Raw genomic sequence first — 17172 nt, 5'->3', positions numbered from 1 at the left:
CGCGCTGAAGCACTATCCACAAATTCTTGGCCAGGTTGTCTGACAGGCCCTGCACCTTGCCAAAGTAGTTTCGCATGAGGTTAATGTTGTGCATGATCTTGCTGCCCAAGCGACACCGACTGTACATGAGGTCATTCCATGAGCACTCCAGGGTCCTCCGCTTGTGATGGCCCCCCAGCACCTCTGCTTGCTCTATCATTAACGGAGTGTCTGCCACCCTCTCAGGCACATCCCAGGAAGGGAGGAGAAATATTCATACATAAATATATTAACTGTACATTGTCATATCAAATACAATGCAAGCCATCAATAATAGTTCCCATTCAAGTGGCATTTAATGGTGCAGCGGAACATACCTGAAAATAAATATTTATTAATATACACGTTTTCCACAGCTGAGGCTAGCTGACTGCGTTGCATCCCTGCTTATTTGACATCCTTCAGGTTCCTAATGATGTTGATGCTTTGCCTCCAGGCATTGCTGACTTTTGCCAGGGAGTTCTGGATGTCCATCACGTCTCCCAGGGCATTGTGGAGCTGACGGAGGCCTGAACGGACCCTGTTTAACTGGGAGTGGATTGCAGCCTGAAGAGTGGAGACAGACAATTTGAAATGGTTTAGATAGGGATTTGCATTAATCAAAGGGCAGTAGCTACAGAATGAAGTCAATGTCTAAAGCTAAACAAATTAGTTTCTACCTTCAGTCGTGCTTCTACTAAAACTTCAGATCTAACTGGGTGATCAATATTCATGGGATTTATGTCCGTTTTTTTGGTCTTAGCATATTAATGATTACTTTTCTAATGGTTGTGCTAGCTAGCTATGGCTCCATACAAAATCAAGCTAGCTATTTAGCTTCAAAATTGTTTGCAAAATAACTTTACCTAATCGATTTTGGCGAACTCTTAATAACAATGACTTGGACAATAGCTTCCAAAAACAATATTACAGAAGATAAAAGCTTGCTAACTAGCCATAAAAGAATGGCATTTAAACTTATCTGCCATGTGTTTACAACTACAGATTATTCTTTCATCTTCATAAGTCATCAGTTGCACACTAGCAAATTGTGTACAACTACAAATATATTCTACATGTTCAAATTGCTATGTCAATGATTTACCCCCATAGACCTGGGTCATATTCATTAGGGCACAAAGAAAAACGATTTGGCAAGTTCGGTAGTGTAGTCCATCCCTGTTTCTGTCCGTGTTCAGGGTCATATTCATTAGGCACCAAATGGATGAGAACGGACTGACCGTTTAGTGCCTAACAGAAGATTTGTGGTCCCTGAGGTTTGGGAGACATACTGCTGTCAGTCTGAAGTGAACCTATCCTTTTCTCAGAAGCTCTGTGTGAAAAACAGGAGTGGAGGACATTAGACGAGACCCGTTGGCATGGCGACCTCACTAAAACGTTGATTGAATACACAGACACTCATTACCTGTGACTTCTGGCTGCCTTAGCGATGCTCTTTATTTGATGGCCCTGGCTGTAACTATCCCAAGAGAACTCAACAATCTCAATCTCTCTCTCAGTCTCCGTCTCATCTTCTCTCTGTCTTTTTGTCTCTCTCTCCCTTTCTCTCTCTTCAGTTCAGCTTATGATTATTCAGACCTGTACACTGTTGCCATGGCACTGGATTGGCAGCTCGTAACCTTGTCATATCTAGACCAATCTATCGAGAGGAAGATATGAAAGATTGGATTTCGTTTGAAAATATCAACCAAGTAAAAACATCCAAATGCGTTCATATTCACTGTACCATTGAGCTGTGAGGGAGATATTGGCGATCAAAATTCCCTTTGTATTAGCAAGTCAGGTTTTGCATTAGTTCCTTCTCAAATGACTTATAGAAATGCAATGCCTCACGCTGTGTTCAAAGATGATTCATTTGTTTGTCTGTTTGTCTTTCAGGGTCAGCCGGTCGGTCAGTGTGATTTCAATATTCGGCTGTTGTGCATAGAGAAAGAGATCATCTCCCCTCGGATGGAGAAGATGAAGACGGGACAGATCGACAAGACAAAGGAGCCCTTCAGTGTCAGGAACAAGCCATTCTTTGACATCCATGCAGCACGAAAGGTAATACACGCATGCATGTGCACAAACTGTGCCAGGGCCAGATCATCACAAGTCTGTGGTGGTCTGACATTCTAGCCGTACATGTTACTAATGCATAATTTAACTTTCCCATCAGGTCAGGGACTTGTCTAAGGCCTAATCAAAACAACAGGATAGATGAACTTTAAATGGCTTCACAGTCGCCGATTTTGTTTTCTCACTTTGAAACAAATATGTATTATTAATCTTGAAATATTAATGTGCTCTCATAAAGGGTACATTGCATTTTCTTCCCACGCTGTGCTTTTACTGTAGATTGACTGCTTTTGACTGCCTTCGTACAAAGGGCATTGTAGATTCCTCTGTCACCATTAAAGGAAAAATACATGTGATCAAAGCTTTTTTAATCAGTGGGAATATTCATAAAAACTATGAATCAAAAGAAAAAATTATTAGCCCTGAAAATGGCCTATGTGGCTCCACTACTTACATTCTATAATTGATTATTCACAGATCATGGAGGTATTCTAAGGAGCCTTTTTATATTAGAAATCCTAGCCTACCTCTATACAGAGTTATTTGTGTTTGCAGATCATGTGCTTCTACTGACAAGGACAAGAGTGTTTTTATTCACCAAAAGCTATTAAAACTCGCCAGCAAGGCCCTGCACCCTTAGTCTCATAATGGCTCCACCGAAGGACATTGCACAAAAAAAACTAGATCTACACTGCGCCAGATCAGTGGGAAACTGTAGCTTTGTACATTCCATTAAATGCCTGATAACAGAGTAGCGGGAGCAAGGGTTTATGGCAGTCTTCACATTTTTCCCACCACTGTTCATATGGCAGGTCTGGTCATGGCGGAAGCAGGGAACAACTCCAGTCCCAGCTACTATCACTGATCTCTTTGTGCTGGAGCATGTTTTGTCCTGCATGAAATGTTAGCCATGAATGACTGGGTTACCCCCCTGGTAAACCCTGTTCCAACTTCCAACCCCTCCTGTCTGAGGCTTTTATGACAGATTGCCCACTGTCTTGTTAGCAGGATGTAGATTAAGATATTCCAGAAATGAAGTCATTAGAATTACGCCTGCCTCATTCGCTATGTCTTTGTTCCGATGCTGAGGCCATCTGCTCTGCGTACAGCCATATCTCTGTTAGAGACATCATGAAATGGGGGAATAGGAATCTGGTTTATTCATTTGCGGTGGCGCAGCTTTCCACTTCATGGCATGTTTGCCGGAAATTCCTTTTATGATATTTCAATGAGGCCGAGGCTGTGTGATGTTTCCAGCTCCCCTGAATTAACACTAGAACTGCCATAGACCAACGGCCATTGACATTTGATTGTGTAATAAAAGTAATCCGCAATAAAAATCTACGTCCTGCTCTTTCCCTGACCTTTCCTAAATGTTTGTATTTTACATTGCTCAATTTGTCTGAATTTAGAAATCACAGAGAAATATTTAGAGCCCTTTGACCTGTTTTTTCTTTACACCTATTCCCAACGTAACCCTCCAAAACAATGCGCTGTAAGACGTTGGTACCCAGCCAGGCGCTAATGCGTCTATATCTCTCTCCTTACTGAATGAATGAAAGGATGAATAGGTGAAAATTGTGCACGTTGGTTAACAATTGAAAATTAAATTAGGCCCAACCTAATGATGAGGGTGAGGAGGTCGATTTAATTTAGAAAGATAAGTTTCTTATGCCTATTTATCAGCGTTGGCGCTCATGTTTATAGCACATCACTTGACCGCGATCCTTGCGGATTGATGTCATTCTCTTTTACATTTTACTTTGTAAAAATAAGCTGCTACCTGGACTGTTTTATTTACAATAAATCTATTACTAATCTAATTTATTGTAAGGGAAAATGAAAACATGCTAAGTGTTGCAGTAGTCCTTTAGAGTAATGCCAAACATATCATTGACTCTATCCGAGTTGATGCGCAATGGGAATCAAACGATGCCATCCCACTGAATGAATGACAAATGGATGAATGGGCGATAATTGTGCACATTACTTCACAATCAAATTTAAATTAGGCCTAACAATGATGAGGGTGAAAAGTGATTTAAATTTAGTGCAACAATAGTGTAAGGGAAACTAAAACATGCTACGGGTTGCAGTAGGTCTTTTGGAATAATGCAAAACATATCCTTGATAAGCGAGGGGAAACCATGCCTGTCAGCCTGCACAGCCGGCCAATCAGGACTATACCAAAACTAATTTCACACATAAGACGTAGCCTATAGACAGGATTAAATGTACAATAGTATGATGAGGGACAATATTATCAGTTGTTCAATTGTAAATGAAGAGATGGGCAAATCTTATATTTGACAGGTACAGGGAAAGAAGCATCAGTTTATCAAATCCTCCTTCAGTCACATTTCTATATAGTATCAGAAAGATAATATTTTGCAGTTTCTACTTACCTTTGTCACATATCTCTACAAAATTCAAGAGGTGGAGCTCTATTTCCAAATTTCACTTTTTGCAAGAATATCTGGGCTATCCATGCATTTAGCACATGACCACACTCGCGGCTGCATTGCTCTGGCTACTAAGCAAAGACTAGTAACGTAATAAACTTCTGTTTTCTTTTAAATACATTTTATTTAAACAATATTTCTTTAGAGTTGCTCAAACTAAATTATGGACTTCTTTGTTATGGACTTGAACTAGTGCTTTTTCGTTTGTACTTGTAGCCTAGACGAACATAAACTAATGAAAATGCTGTTATGTTCCTTGAAATAATAGTTTTTCAGTATTCTGTTACCTAAGACCTTTATAAACACAACCAAATAATTATTATTCATTAGATAGCATAAATCAAATGTATTTATTTGACTGTTAGACTGTTGATGGGTCATTGGCTTAACTTCTTGATGCTACCCATCCTGTTAGCGGGATCATTTTCGTCAGCAACCTCTGAATAGCATAGCGTCACAGTCATATAATATTACAAAAAAATATATTCATGAAATCACAAGTGCAATATTGCAAAACACAGCGTAGCTTTTTGTTAATCCACCTGCCGTCTCAGATTTTGAAATGATGCTTTACAGCGAAAGCAATCCAAGCGTTTGTGTAAGTTTATCAATAGCATAACATAACATTATGTACACTAAGCATTAAGTATCTAGGTCACGAAAATCAGAAAAGCAATCAAATTAATCGTTTTCCTTTGATGATCTTCAGATGTTTTCACTCACGAGACTCCCAGTTACACAACAAATGTTCCTTTTGTTCCATAAAGATTATTTTTATACCCAAAATACCTCTGTTTGTTTGTCGCGTTATGTTCAGAAATCCACAGGAAAGAGCGGTCACGACAACGCAGACGTATATTCCAAATAATTCCATTCCATAATGTCCACAGAAACACGTCAAACGTTTTTTATAATCAATCCTCAGGTTGTTTTTAAAATATATTTTTCAAAAATATATCAAACGGGTGTGTAGCTTTTTTTTTAAACACCGGGAGAAACAATGGCCGCTTTACTCTGTAGTTTAAAACTCACTATGAGAGCCCCCACCTATCCACTTACGCAATGTGATCTTTCACGCTAATTTTTCAAAATAAAGCCTGAAACTATGTCTAAAGACTGTTGACACCTTATGGAAGCCATAGAAAAAATTAATCTGGTTGATATCCCTTTAAATGCAGGATAGGCATGCATAGGAACAGAGAGCTTTCAAATTAAGAGGCACTTCCTGATTGGATTATCCTCAGGTTTTCGCCTGCAATATCAGTTCTGTTATATTCACAGACAATATTTTTACAGTTTTGGAAACTTTATAGTGTTTTCTATCCTAATATGACAATTATATGCATATTCTAGTTTCTGGGGCTGAGAAATGGGCAGTTTCAAATGGGTACGTTTTTATTTTAGCCAAAAACAAAAATACTGCCCCCTACACGCAAAAGGTTAAGGTGTTGATAATTGGCTTTAGGCCTACATTTTTCACTAGGACTTTTGTAGAATAATACAAAACATATCCTTTACTCTATCTAAACAAATAACTATTGTTATATTTTTACATGGATATATTTCACTAATTTCTTTATGCACTATTTATCAATCGTTGGTTCTTATGTTTGCTCACCTCGCAGGTTGATATTAATCTGATGCATATGCTAAATGAGACGCCCGGCAGCGTTCTCTAGCAGTTCTCTTTTCAAATTGGACTATATAGGATTATCTATTTTATTTTGTTTGTGAAATTGTTTTGAATCTGCTGCAATTGCTGGTCTGCTGTTGGAATACAAAGGACTTATAGTTCCTCTGTTTTATTTTATCGTTTTGCCTTTTATTCAGTAAATTGGACGTTGATGGGACTGGTAAATTGACCCCTTGGAGGCAAAAAGCATGTGCTGAGTGGAAGATTAGGCGTTAGATTAGATTTACCTTAGCTCTGGTCTAAATTAAGGGCCCATTAGCAGACTGGAGTATGGGAGAGGGTTCAGATGGAGAGCCCTCTTGTCATTTGAAATGACTGGCAGTAGATGAGCAAAAGATCTGGGCTTAATGAATAGTGTCACTGAATGCTCTTTCACATCAGCTAAATGTGCTCACTCACTGGGTTTAATTCATCTTTGTGCAAGAGCCCACAGTCAATTACATTTACATTTGAGTCATTTAGCAAACACTCTTATCCAGCTCAGTAATAGCTTTTATTAATAGCTGTCCTTATATTTCTCATGCAACAAATACTAACTTACAGTGCCTTCAGGAAGTATTCATACCCCTTTACTTTATTCACATTTTGTTACAAAGTCGGATTAAAATGGATTTAATTGTCATTTCTTGTAAACAATACACACTGTCAAAGTGGAAGAAAAATTCTAACATTTGTAAAAAATAAAATAAAAAACACTAATATACAGTATCTTTATTAGATAAGTAGTTAACCCCCTGAGTCAATACATGTTAGAATCACATTTGGCAGTGATTACAGCTGTGAAGATTTCTGGGTAAGTCTTTAAGAGCGTTCTACACAGGATTGTGCAACATTTGCCCATTTTATTATTTTCAAAATTCTTCAAGCTCAGTCAAATTGGCTGTTGATCATTTCCAGATCTTGCCATAGAATTTCAGGATGTTTTAAGAACATTCACTGTCTTCTTCGTAAGCAACTTCAGTGTTGGCCTTGTGTTTTAGGTTATTGTCTTGCTGAAGTTGAATTCCATCTCCCAGTGTCTGGTGAAAAGCATACTGAACCAGGTTTTCCTCTAGCATTTTGCCTGTGCTTAGCTCTATTCCATTTCTTCTTTTTTATCCTGAAATATTCCCAGACCTTAATGATTACAAGCATACCCATAACATGATGCAGCCACCACTATGCTTGAGAAAATAAAGTACTCAGTTATGTGTTCAGGACAAAAAGTGAATAGCTTTGACAGTGTAATTAATCCATTCATATATGCTATCACAAAGATAATCATTTGGTTGTGTTTATGAAGGCTTTGGATAGCATTAGAATACCTATTTTATTTCAAATAACATAATCATTTTCATTAGTTTATGTTACTGTGGTAGGCTATATATAAAAAAACACTAAGTCAAGTGTTCAATCAATTTGATTAGTGGAGTGTCTTTTGTTACAACTATGAAACAGAAAGCATATGTGTTGGAACACGGTAACATCTTTTTAGAACTACAAAATAAATAAAAAATACCCCAACCACCATGACACACAGTCAGCAAGACGTGCGATCCAATGATGAAACATCAGTAGCCTAAACATCATTATAAATGTCCAGTGGCCTTGATAAATAAAGCAATGATGGCATTATAATATGTGTCGATATGACAGCAGTCAAAAATAAGCAATTATTGTCAGCTCGTGCTTACATTGTGCATCTTCGGGCAATGGTGTCAGTTGAATTTCATTTATCTGCAGTCCATTGTGCTAACAGTTTACACAAATCTTTGTAACTTTCACTTACTTGACATACTTTGACATACATTACCTTTTGTTTGGTTGTAGTGCGTAATAGTCTCCAGGCTTTCTCTTTTGTGTCCTGTTGTCTTGCCATTCTTCAGCACCGTTGTGGACCACAACGGCTGTGCAGGTGCCTTATTTTGCGCAGAGGGAGGAAGCTCCCATCTCACTTTGTTCATGGTGCCAGCCAGGCTTGTTTTCTTTGCAAGCAACTTGTTCGCCAATGACAGTGAAGTGAAGAAATTGTCCATGGTGACATTTGTCCCCTTGTCAATGTAATATTCCGCAAGCCTCATTTACAAGCCTCATCTCCGACACTCGCTAACCTGCTGCCCAATGTGGATCTTTTCCCTGATATTGAAAGCCTTTCAGCATGCACAATTACACGCTCTCACTGTGTAGCCTACTTCAAGTAGGTCAGAGTAGACTGATAAGACTGCTTGGATTTGGTGGACTCTTATAGGATACATACCTATAGGGTACATACCTTATAAATAGATTGCATCGTGAGGGAGGAAAGTTATGTGGATATATTGAAGCAACATCTCAAGACATCAGTCAGGAAGTTAAAGCTTGGTTGCAAATGGGTGTTCCAAATGGGCAATGACCCCAAGCATACTTCCAAAGTTGTGGCAAAATGGCTTAAGGACAACAAATTCAAGGTATTGAAGTGGCCATCACAAAGCCCTGACCTCAAACCTACAGAGAATTTGTGGGCAGAACTGAAAAAGCGTGCGAGCGAGGAGGCTGACAAACCTGGCTCAGTTACACCAGCTCTGTCAGGAGGAATGGGCCACAAATCACCCAACTTATTGTGGGAAGCTTGTGGAAGGCTACCCAAAACATTTGACCCAAGATAAACCATTTAAAGGCAATGTTACCAAATACTAATTAGGTTTATGTAATCTTCTGACCCACAGGGAATGTGATGAAAGTAATAAAAGCTGAAATAAATCATTCTCTCTATACTATTATTCTGATATTTCACATTCTTAAAATAAAGTGGTGATCCTAACTGACCTAGGACAGATACTTTTTGCTCTGATTGAATGTCAGGAATTGTGACAAACGGAGTTTAAATGTATTTGGCTAAGGTGTATGTAAACTTCCGACTTCAACTGTATATGGATCAGACAATGTTGGTCAGTGTCGGCAGAGTAGGTTGCCCTGCCATTTTTGTTGTATTAAAGATTCTGCTAATGTCTCCGGTCATATAAGGTTTAGTAGAATTGCATGAAGTGTATTTATCAAAGCCTGACGTTTTCCTTTGCAAAGTGAAGAGAAGAAATATAGGCCGTCTGATATAGCCTAGGCCTACTCTATGCCACTACTCTTTTTTTTTTGCGAGCAGTGATTAAGTTATATTATTAGCCTTTAGGAATGGAAGGCTAGAAGTCTGAAAATGCGAGAATGCTTTGTTATAAACGTTAATTTTATGATGATAAATTAGCTTCCCCAAACATGAAACCCACACGCCATGTATGTTAGAGTAACTGTTCACATTTACTTAGGCAATAAGACGAGTAACAAACAGCACAATCACGAGCCTATGTCAATCTACTGTACTCCATAGTAGGAAAGTTTACCTAAGCTTGTCGATCTGTGCGAGAAAGAAATAGCCTAATCCAAACAGCTTCTGGGACAGTTGTGGGACAATAGATCCTAAATGCATACAACCAGTAGGCCTAGGCTTCATCCCCCAAAATATAAAAAAGCAATGAGGCTCATGCTGCAGATCAGAACTTTTAGCATACAATTTAGATGAACTGTTATTTCTTCACATTTTAAGGCAGTAGGCTACGTGCAGATTTTCGTTCCATAATGCAATTAGCAGGAAAACACCATTTGTGAGGGGTTTCATGTGACAGAGATGAAAATATCCATTAGACATTTTGAAAGAGGGGACATCGAAGTATGCAACAACTAGCATGGCTTGCTAAAATTACTAGGATTGTGCTTTTGGCTACTGGACAATAAAATACATTTGATTTGAAAACCAACAGAACATGAAAGGAAAAAGGCCACTGGTTTCCGTGGCATATGGAAGTCTTCATAAAATAATTGCCTGCACGTTTGGTTGGATTTTGGCTAGGCTACTTGGAAGCAAGGTAAGGCATGCCTCATATGTAGTAAAACGTTCAGGTTTCAAACAATTAAGGATATGTTTTCAAAATGCATACTGCCTCCAACTCATTGCAAAGTGGTGTGTGACGCACTGAAGCCTGCCTAGTTGCCTATACACTTGATTGGCGAATGGGAACTGTACTTTAATTACCAGTTGAGAAATAAAACATTAAGCTCTTTTTTTAATCATGGCCCGCCTAGCACCGCTTGCCTGCCCTCAGCAGCTCAAGGTGAACATGATGGGGGACTGGGAGGGAGTCGCAGTCCGGGGATGGAGAAGGAGCGGGTCGTGTGTGTGTGTGTGTGTGTGTGTGTGTGTGTGTGTGTGTGTGTGTGTGTGTGTGTGTGTGTGTGTGTGTGTGTGTGTGTGTGTGTGTGTGTGTGTGTGTGTGTGTGTGTGTGTGTGTGTGTGTGTGTGTGTGTGTGTTCCGTCCTTCCCTTATCTAGGTAGGCTTATGTTAAGCAATTCTAAGGTCTTGTCCAGATTTGCCATTTTTTAAATCAGACGTTTTAGACAATGTTCATTGTTTTTGTTTGTTTTCATGTTCATGAATGTCATTGGAAGGTGTTCTGTCCTTCCCTTATCTAAGTGTATTTAACAAATTCCAAGGTCTGTCCAGATTGCCTTATTTGAATCAGAAGTTTTGGTCTATGTTTTTTTGTGTTTTTGTGTGCAATAACCAAGGCCTTGTCCGGATTGCCGTCTTTGAAGTTTTCGAGAATGTTCAGTGTGCCATTTTGTGAACTCAATCATTACAGAAGTGATATGACCTTTTATTTAATGTAATTAAAAATGTTGATGCTGATTAAAACCCTGCTTCCCCTTATCAGTATTCAATTAATAGCAAACTGTAGAAGAGCGTAATCATTCATTCGCTTGCAGCAAACCTAAAGCAAGTAACCTTTCAGATATGTTTTTCTCCAGCAAATTTTTGTGTTCTCAGAAAATTCTTGTACAAACTTCTCCTGTATTAAAACTTTGAGACTTTGTCTGATAAATAGGCCAAACACAACCAAGAGAAAATGCAAAGAATGTATTGTTGACACTGCCTTAGAACATTCCATCAATACCACCCCCTCCACACCATACAGCAAGTGCACTCAAACACACCATCCACAATGCCCTGCAACACTGTCCTTGGTAACATCGCAGCAATTACCATGGTTGGATTCAAGGACTACATGCATTCTCTCTTCCCTTCAACGGTGCCTTACAAAGAGAAACATGTAGCTTACCTTCTTTTATAAGGGCGAAGAATTGCCAGATCGATGATTAAAAAGGTTTGTTTACCTCCGTTCTTTTGGGAATTAGAAGCTTTCTTCAAGGCCTCGTCTGAAAAAGATTTAAGCAATATGTAATGATGCAGATAAATGAATGTAGTCAATGGTGTATTCTGTGGATTGATGAGTGTGTGATTGCCATAACAATATCTTTTTTGTATTTAATTTGGCACTCCATTACATGCCCTCCAGGCTTAGAGAGAGCTTGTACACTACAGTTGGAGAGAGCCTTGAGCTCACTGAGTGAAGTCAGCAGGTGTCAGTCAATCTTCAGATGTGCTCAGAAAGCCTGGCTCTCGGTGGTGTTCTGAGCTCTTTTCAATGTTTCAGTCAGACACCACCTCGTCAGACAGGCCTCTGCTCAGCCGCCCTCAGCAGATGACTCATAACGCCCTCCTGGTTGCATCCCAAATGGCACCCTATACCCTTTATACCACTTTTGTCCAGGGCCCCTAGGGCTCTTATATTGGCGTTAAACCTCTGAAAAAGACAGGCTCTCTCTCTCTGTCCAAAATCTGTCTTGCCTACTACTTACTAAAACTACGTACTAATTGTACTACCTACTATTTAGAACATACATTTGTGTAACAACTAATGCAGTAAGCAACACATACGAGGCTTACCCATCCAGAGAATGCATAATCTAATGCACAATTGCGTTGATGCCCGACATTATCTCATTATCAGCTATTGTCAAACACACGTGAGTCTAGAAAGATGATTCTCTTCCCCTAAAGTGTGCAGCAAATTCTACTAGATGAAAATACTAAATTTAATATAACATCCTGACATTTAAAACTTATTTTTGAAATTTCACTTCATATAAAAACATCTTATTGCCGCATACCTAACATGCATAGTATTTTGAAGGCAAGTATGGGTATTCGAACATGGCCACGTTCTTCTGTCTGTTGCTGTGAGCTCTGTCAGACAGTCGTGGGTGAGGACCTTCGTGTCGGGTGCTTTCTGGGAAATGATGCAACAAGCATCATTATCCCTATCATTACCTTTTTCATATGTTAGTTGAACGCACGTGACACACCAGACTCGCCACGAGCTCAGCATTACAGAACTTGAGTGTGCATTGGACCCGAAGTGCTAATTTACTGCTGAATTACACCAGACAGAATTAAGTCCTTATTGGTACCTCCGGCTCCCGTTGCATCCCAGATCGCTTTGCAGTTGTGTAAAATTCAGTGTAGTGTTTTCATTCATCATTAAGCTTATAAGCCAGCAACAATCCTGCCTATATGTAGGCTACCTCAAATACCTTGTGCCACTGCACATTGATCTGGCACTGGTACTCCCTGTATATACTGTAGCTTCTTTCTTGTGTATTTTTATTCCTCATATTGTTGTTATATTTTTTACTCTGCATCGTTGGGAAAGGGCTTGTAAGTAAGCATTTCATGGTCAAATCTACACCTGTTGTATTTGGCACGTGACCCAAATATGTTTTATTTAATTTTGATTTTAGGTGTCACTTTAGGGCTGGAAGAGTGGAGGGTTCAGGCACTGCTGGGGGATATGTTCAGAGGCATAATGGAAATGAACTCTTTGCTCTTATGATGGAGGGAGGGATCGGCTCCCTGTCTACACTCATGTCTGCAGTAAGTGGATGTGCCACTGCCACCACCTTCAATTTGAATTTGCAATACAAAATAATCACTCCTCTTGAATACTGAACTGTTTGGTATAAAACTCATCCTGAGTCAGCAAGTCTTGGACAGTCACTTGCTCAAGATCAGTTTTGGATACACACGGTGGCATATCATCACTTTCAGTGATCGCTACACTGAACTGACCAAATCAAATATGGCAGTGTGTATACAGCATCTTGCTCATGAATTTCTTTAATTTGATGATGGTTTTATTGAATCCATCCATCAAAGCCAAAAGTCCTCCGCCGCAGCTTCATACATTCTAACCTTGTTTGACTCGAGTCCAGCAGGCAGTAAGTAGCCGTTGTTAGCCTTGCCCCATGCTCTCTCATGTCAGCTTGTGTATTTAACAGGGAAGCTTAACCAACTGAGTCTATGTTCTTATATAGCAAATGGACTGCCATACCAATTGAGCCACAGGGACCCCATCTTAGTCTGCGTCCCAAATGGCAGTCCAATCCATTTATAGCTCACTTATTTTGACCAGGGCCCTGATCAATAGAAGTGTGCTAGGTAGAGAGTGGAGTGAAAGTTGCCGGTATGGAAAATTGCAGGTATGGAAGAAATTATAAGGCAAAACAGTATCGCAGTGTTATGAATTCTCCCTCTGTATGCTCATGGTGTACGTGTCGGGATTTTGTGAAAACCTTGGTGGTTTACTCACAGCCGTCAGATGGCTTTTAATGCTGAACGTGATTTACTGTGCTTTTACTGATACAGTAATACATTTTTAAAAATCCCCCTCATTGTGCGTGACGTCTGGATACGTAGTATGTCTCCATATACACTTACAACACTCGAGAAAAAGTTACTTTTGGTTTAGTACACCAGGTTCAAACAGCTGAAAATACAATATTTGTGGTTATTGAACATGTATTTCACAGTGGTTTAGACGGTAAAATGGTTCTCTGAAATTAGGCGATCTATTCAAATTTTTGCAACACGGACACATTTTTGCACTTTTAACTAAACATTTGGCAGTCTTATGGCATGGGGGTAGAAGCTGTTCAGGATCTTGTTGGTTCCAGACTTGGTGCATCAGTACCGCTTGTCATGCGGTAGCAGAGAGAGCAGTCTATGACATGGGTAGCTGGTGTCTTTGAAAATGTTTCTGCCCTTCCTCTGACTCCACCTGGTATAGAGGTCCTGAATGGCAGGGCCGTACGCCCTACCCTCTGTAGATTAGAGTGGATCTCAGTTTTGCAGTGGGCCTGCGCCACTGAACTACGACCACTATTCTATGGAGAGTTCATCTTGTGTGTCTCTCTATAAGACTGTCCTGTCCCCTAGTCTGACATGTGCAGTGCTCCGGGAGCAGCCATTTGGAGCTGCTTTTATGCGCTTCAGAGGAGATTGAGTCATTTGAAAGAGAATAAGGTGTCACTATTCTGTGGTAGATGTGAGCAGCTTGTTTCCATTCCTAAGCTACTGATTTGTGCTCAGTGCAGATATCTCATAAACACCCCCGTTTAACACTTTTTCTTTTTTTTACTGAGGTGTGATTTTGTCACTTCAAATGTGAGATTCTCTGAGAAATTCAGTTTTGTATCAATCAGATAGTTAATTAATTAATGTTTTGGGCTGATTCTGCAGTTTTATCTGAGAATGATCCATGATCAATCAGGTCAGGATTAAGAAGGTATTTATTAAGAAGGTGGTGCTGCTGAGTACGGCCGGGGGGGGGTTCCCTGAGGTGGGCAGTGCCCCCCTTTTGGAATCAGAGATTTCTGAGTTTTTGAACGCATGTAAATACCATTAAAAAATGTACATAGTGGCACAGTCAGTCCACAAGGTGGCACAGCTCCTCTCTTACCTGCTTTGGGGTGAACCCTGCATAATGATATTAATATTTTGAGTGAAAGATTCTCAGGTGATAACAGACCATTTACATGCAACTGCATTTTTATCATATAGACAAGTCATACCAGCTGTGGCTCTGAAATTAAATCATAGCCTTTTTGTTAATTGTACATTCTTTATTGAATGTGTTATATCAAAATCATCCAACACTTTCACTACTTAGTTCAGAGGCTGGCTGCCAGAGCAGCTTCCTCTGAGAGAAGGCGGGGCGGGGCAGCTAGGAGCAGGGATGTGATCTTGAGTGCGTCCCAAATGGTACCCTACCCCCTACGTAGTGCACTACTTTTGGAATAAGGTTTGTAGGGTGCCCTTGTTTTAAAGTCTTGTAAAGTCTTTTTATTATTTTTTTTAGATCTGATAACCATGAAGGTGAAATGTTTTTTTGGGTTCCTCCACGATATTGGGTTCGATCCCCGGGACCACCCATACGTAGAATGTATGCACACATGACTGTAAGTCGCTTTGGATAAAAGCGTCTGCTAAATGGCATATATTATTATTATTATATTATTATTATCTCTAGAATGGTTGCCAAGCACCATTCCCGGCTCGTTCCCTGTGATTGTTACCTTCACAGCCTTTGTAAAACATGATTTTATTATATCTGGTACAGCGTAGGAGTTCAGGGTTGATGAGAACCCAGCACTCAGGGACAGATCGTTCAATAAAGCATGGAGGTTGCAGTGGTAGCAAATTTTTATTTATTTATGGGAAATGGGTGTGAAGAAGAATAGTGAGCTAGGCATTGTAAATACTACAGATCATCAAGCGCCTTACATGACATTATCACCCACCATTGTATAATATCAATATTAAACGGACCAGCAGGATTGTTGATGGTAAGTTCTTCATATGCGATTTGTTGCGAAAGTGTACGCTGATATCAGACCTGTGGTCTGCAGGGAGGAATAGAGAGAGGGAGGTGAAAGAATGCAGGGAGGCCATGAAATTCAGCACTCATCTCTAAAACAAAAGCAATTTCGGTCAAAGGAGTCCATACTAACAAAGGGAAACAGAACAGATAGATCCCAATAAGAACTGTACCATAGAGGCTCAAAATAAGGAAAAACAAAAAAATGTAACTTATTCAACAAATATCAAGTGTAATATATTAGAATAATAAAGCAAACTGGATGGAATATTGAATGCACCAAATTATTTTTTAAATCTTCTGCATAGAAATGCAACCAAAAATAATTTACTGAAACTTGTAACAAGTGACGGAGTCACCTATGATTCACCAAATTATATTTTGAAAGAGGAAGATAAGTACTTTAAGCATATGTTTTAATTTCTCCTCTAACTGAAGCTAATTGTATGGATTTTTTTTCCTATTAATAATGCCAAATTAACAGCCATACAGAAAGACTCATGTGAAAGTACAGAGGAGGAACTTGATGCAATTACAGGCTTTAAGTCTAGGAAAACTCCAGGGCTGGATGGCATACCAGTGCAGGTATACCAAACCTTTTTTGATGTACTCAAAGGACCATTATTAGGATATTTTAACCACTCCTTTGTAAATGGTAGATTATCAGACACTCAACAAGGTCTGATTTCATTATTACTGAAACGGGATACAAGTGGGAAATATAAAGATTGGAGGGTCTTTACACTTCAGTGTTACGATGCAAAGAATTCTAGCATAGAATTAAAAAAGATATTGTCGGACATTATTCATTCTAATCAGACCAGTTTTGTACATGGATACATTGGAGATAATATAAAGCAAGTCTTGGAAACAAAAGAACACTATGATCTGGGAAACCAGGCCTGTTATTCATAGCAGACTTTGAAAGGCTTTTGATAAAGTACGGTTGGAGTTTATAAATACATGCCTGGAACATTTCAATTTAGGAGAATATCTTATAAAATGGGTTAAAATCATGTATAGTAACCCTAGGATTAAAATATTAAATAATGGCTACTTCTCGAACTGTGAAGAGGAGTAAAACAAGGTTGTCCACTATCTGCATATCTATTTATTATGGCCATCAAAATGTTAGCTATTAAAATCAGATCCAACAATAATATCAAGGGATTATGAATACAGGTCTTAAAAACAGAGTTGTCATTGTATGCTGATGATTCATGTTTTCTTTTAAATCCACAACTTGGATCCCTCCACAGCACCATAGAGGATCTAGATAATTATTCTAACCTTTCTGGATTACAACCAAATTATGATAAGTGTACTATATTACCTATTGGATCACAAAAAAATGCTACT

General features: G+C 39.2%; 1 protein-coding gene across 1 annotated transcript in view; it reads left to right on the top strand.

The window, feature by feature from the left end:
• rngtt (RNA guanylyltransferase and 5'-phosphatase) overlaps positions 1-17172 on the top strand; it is a 146023-nt gene that overhangs the window by 67366 nt on the left and 61485 nt on the right. Inside the window, exon 12 of the mRNA XM_046298024.1 lies at positions 1918-2082. Coding sequence (XP_046153980.1) covers positions 1918-2082 — 165 coding nt within the window. The remainder of the gene's footprint in view (positions 1-1917; positions 2083-17172) is intronic.

The sequence above is a fragment of the Oncorhynchus gorbuscha genome, linkage group LG14 (assembly GCF_021184085.1).
Source record: "Oncorhynchus gorbuscha isolate QuinsamMale2020 ecotype Even-year linkage group LG14, OgorEven_v1.0, whole genome shotgun sequence".
In the NCBI taxonomy this organism is placed as follows: domain Eukaryota; kingdom Metazoa; phylum Chordata; class Actinopteri; order Salmoniformes; family Salmonidae; genus Oncorhynchus; species Oncorhynchus gorbuscha.
The sequence above is the reverse complement of the archived record's forward strand: the minus strand, read 5'-3'. Positions and strand labels throughout refer to the sequence as shown.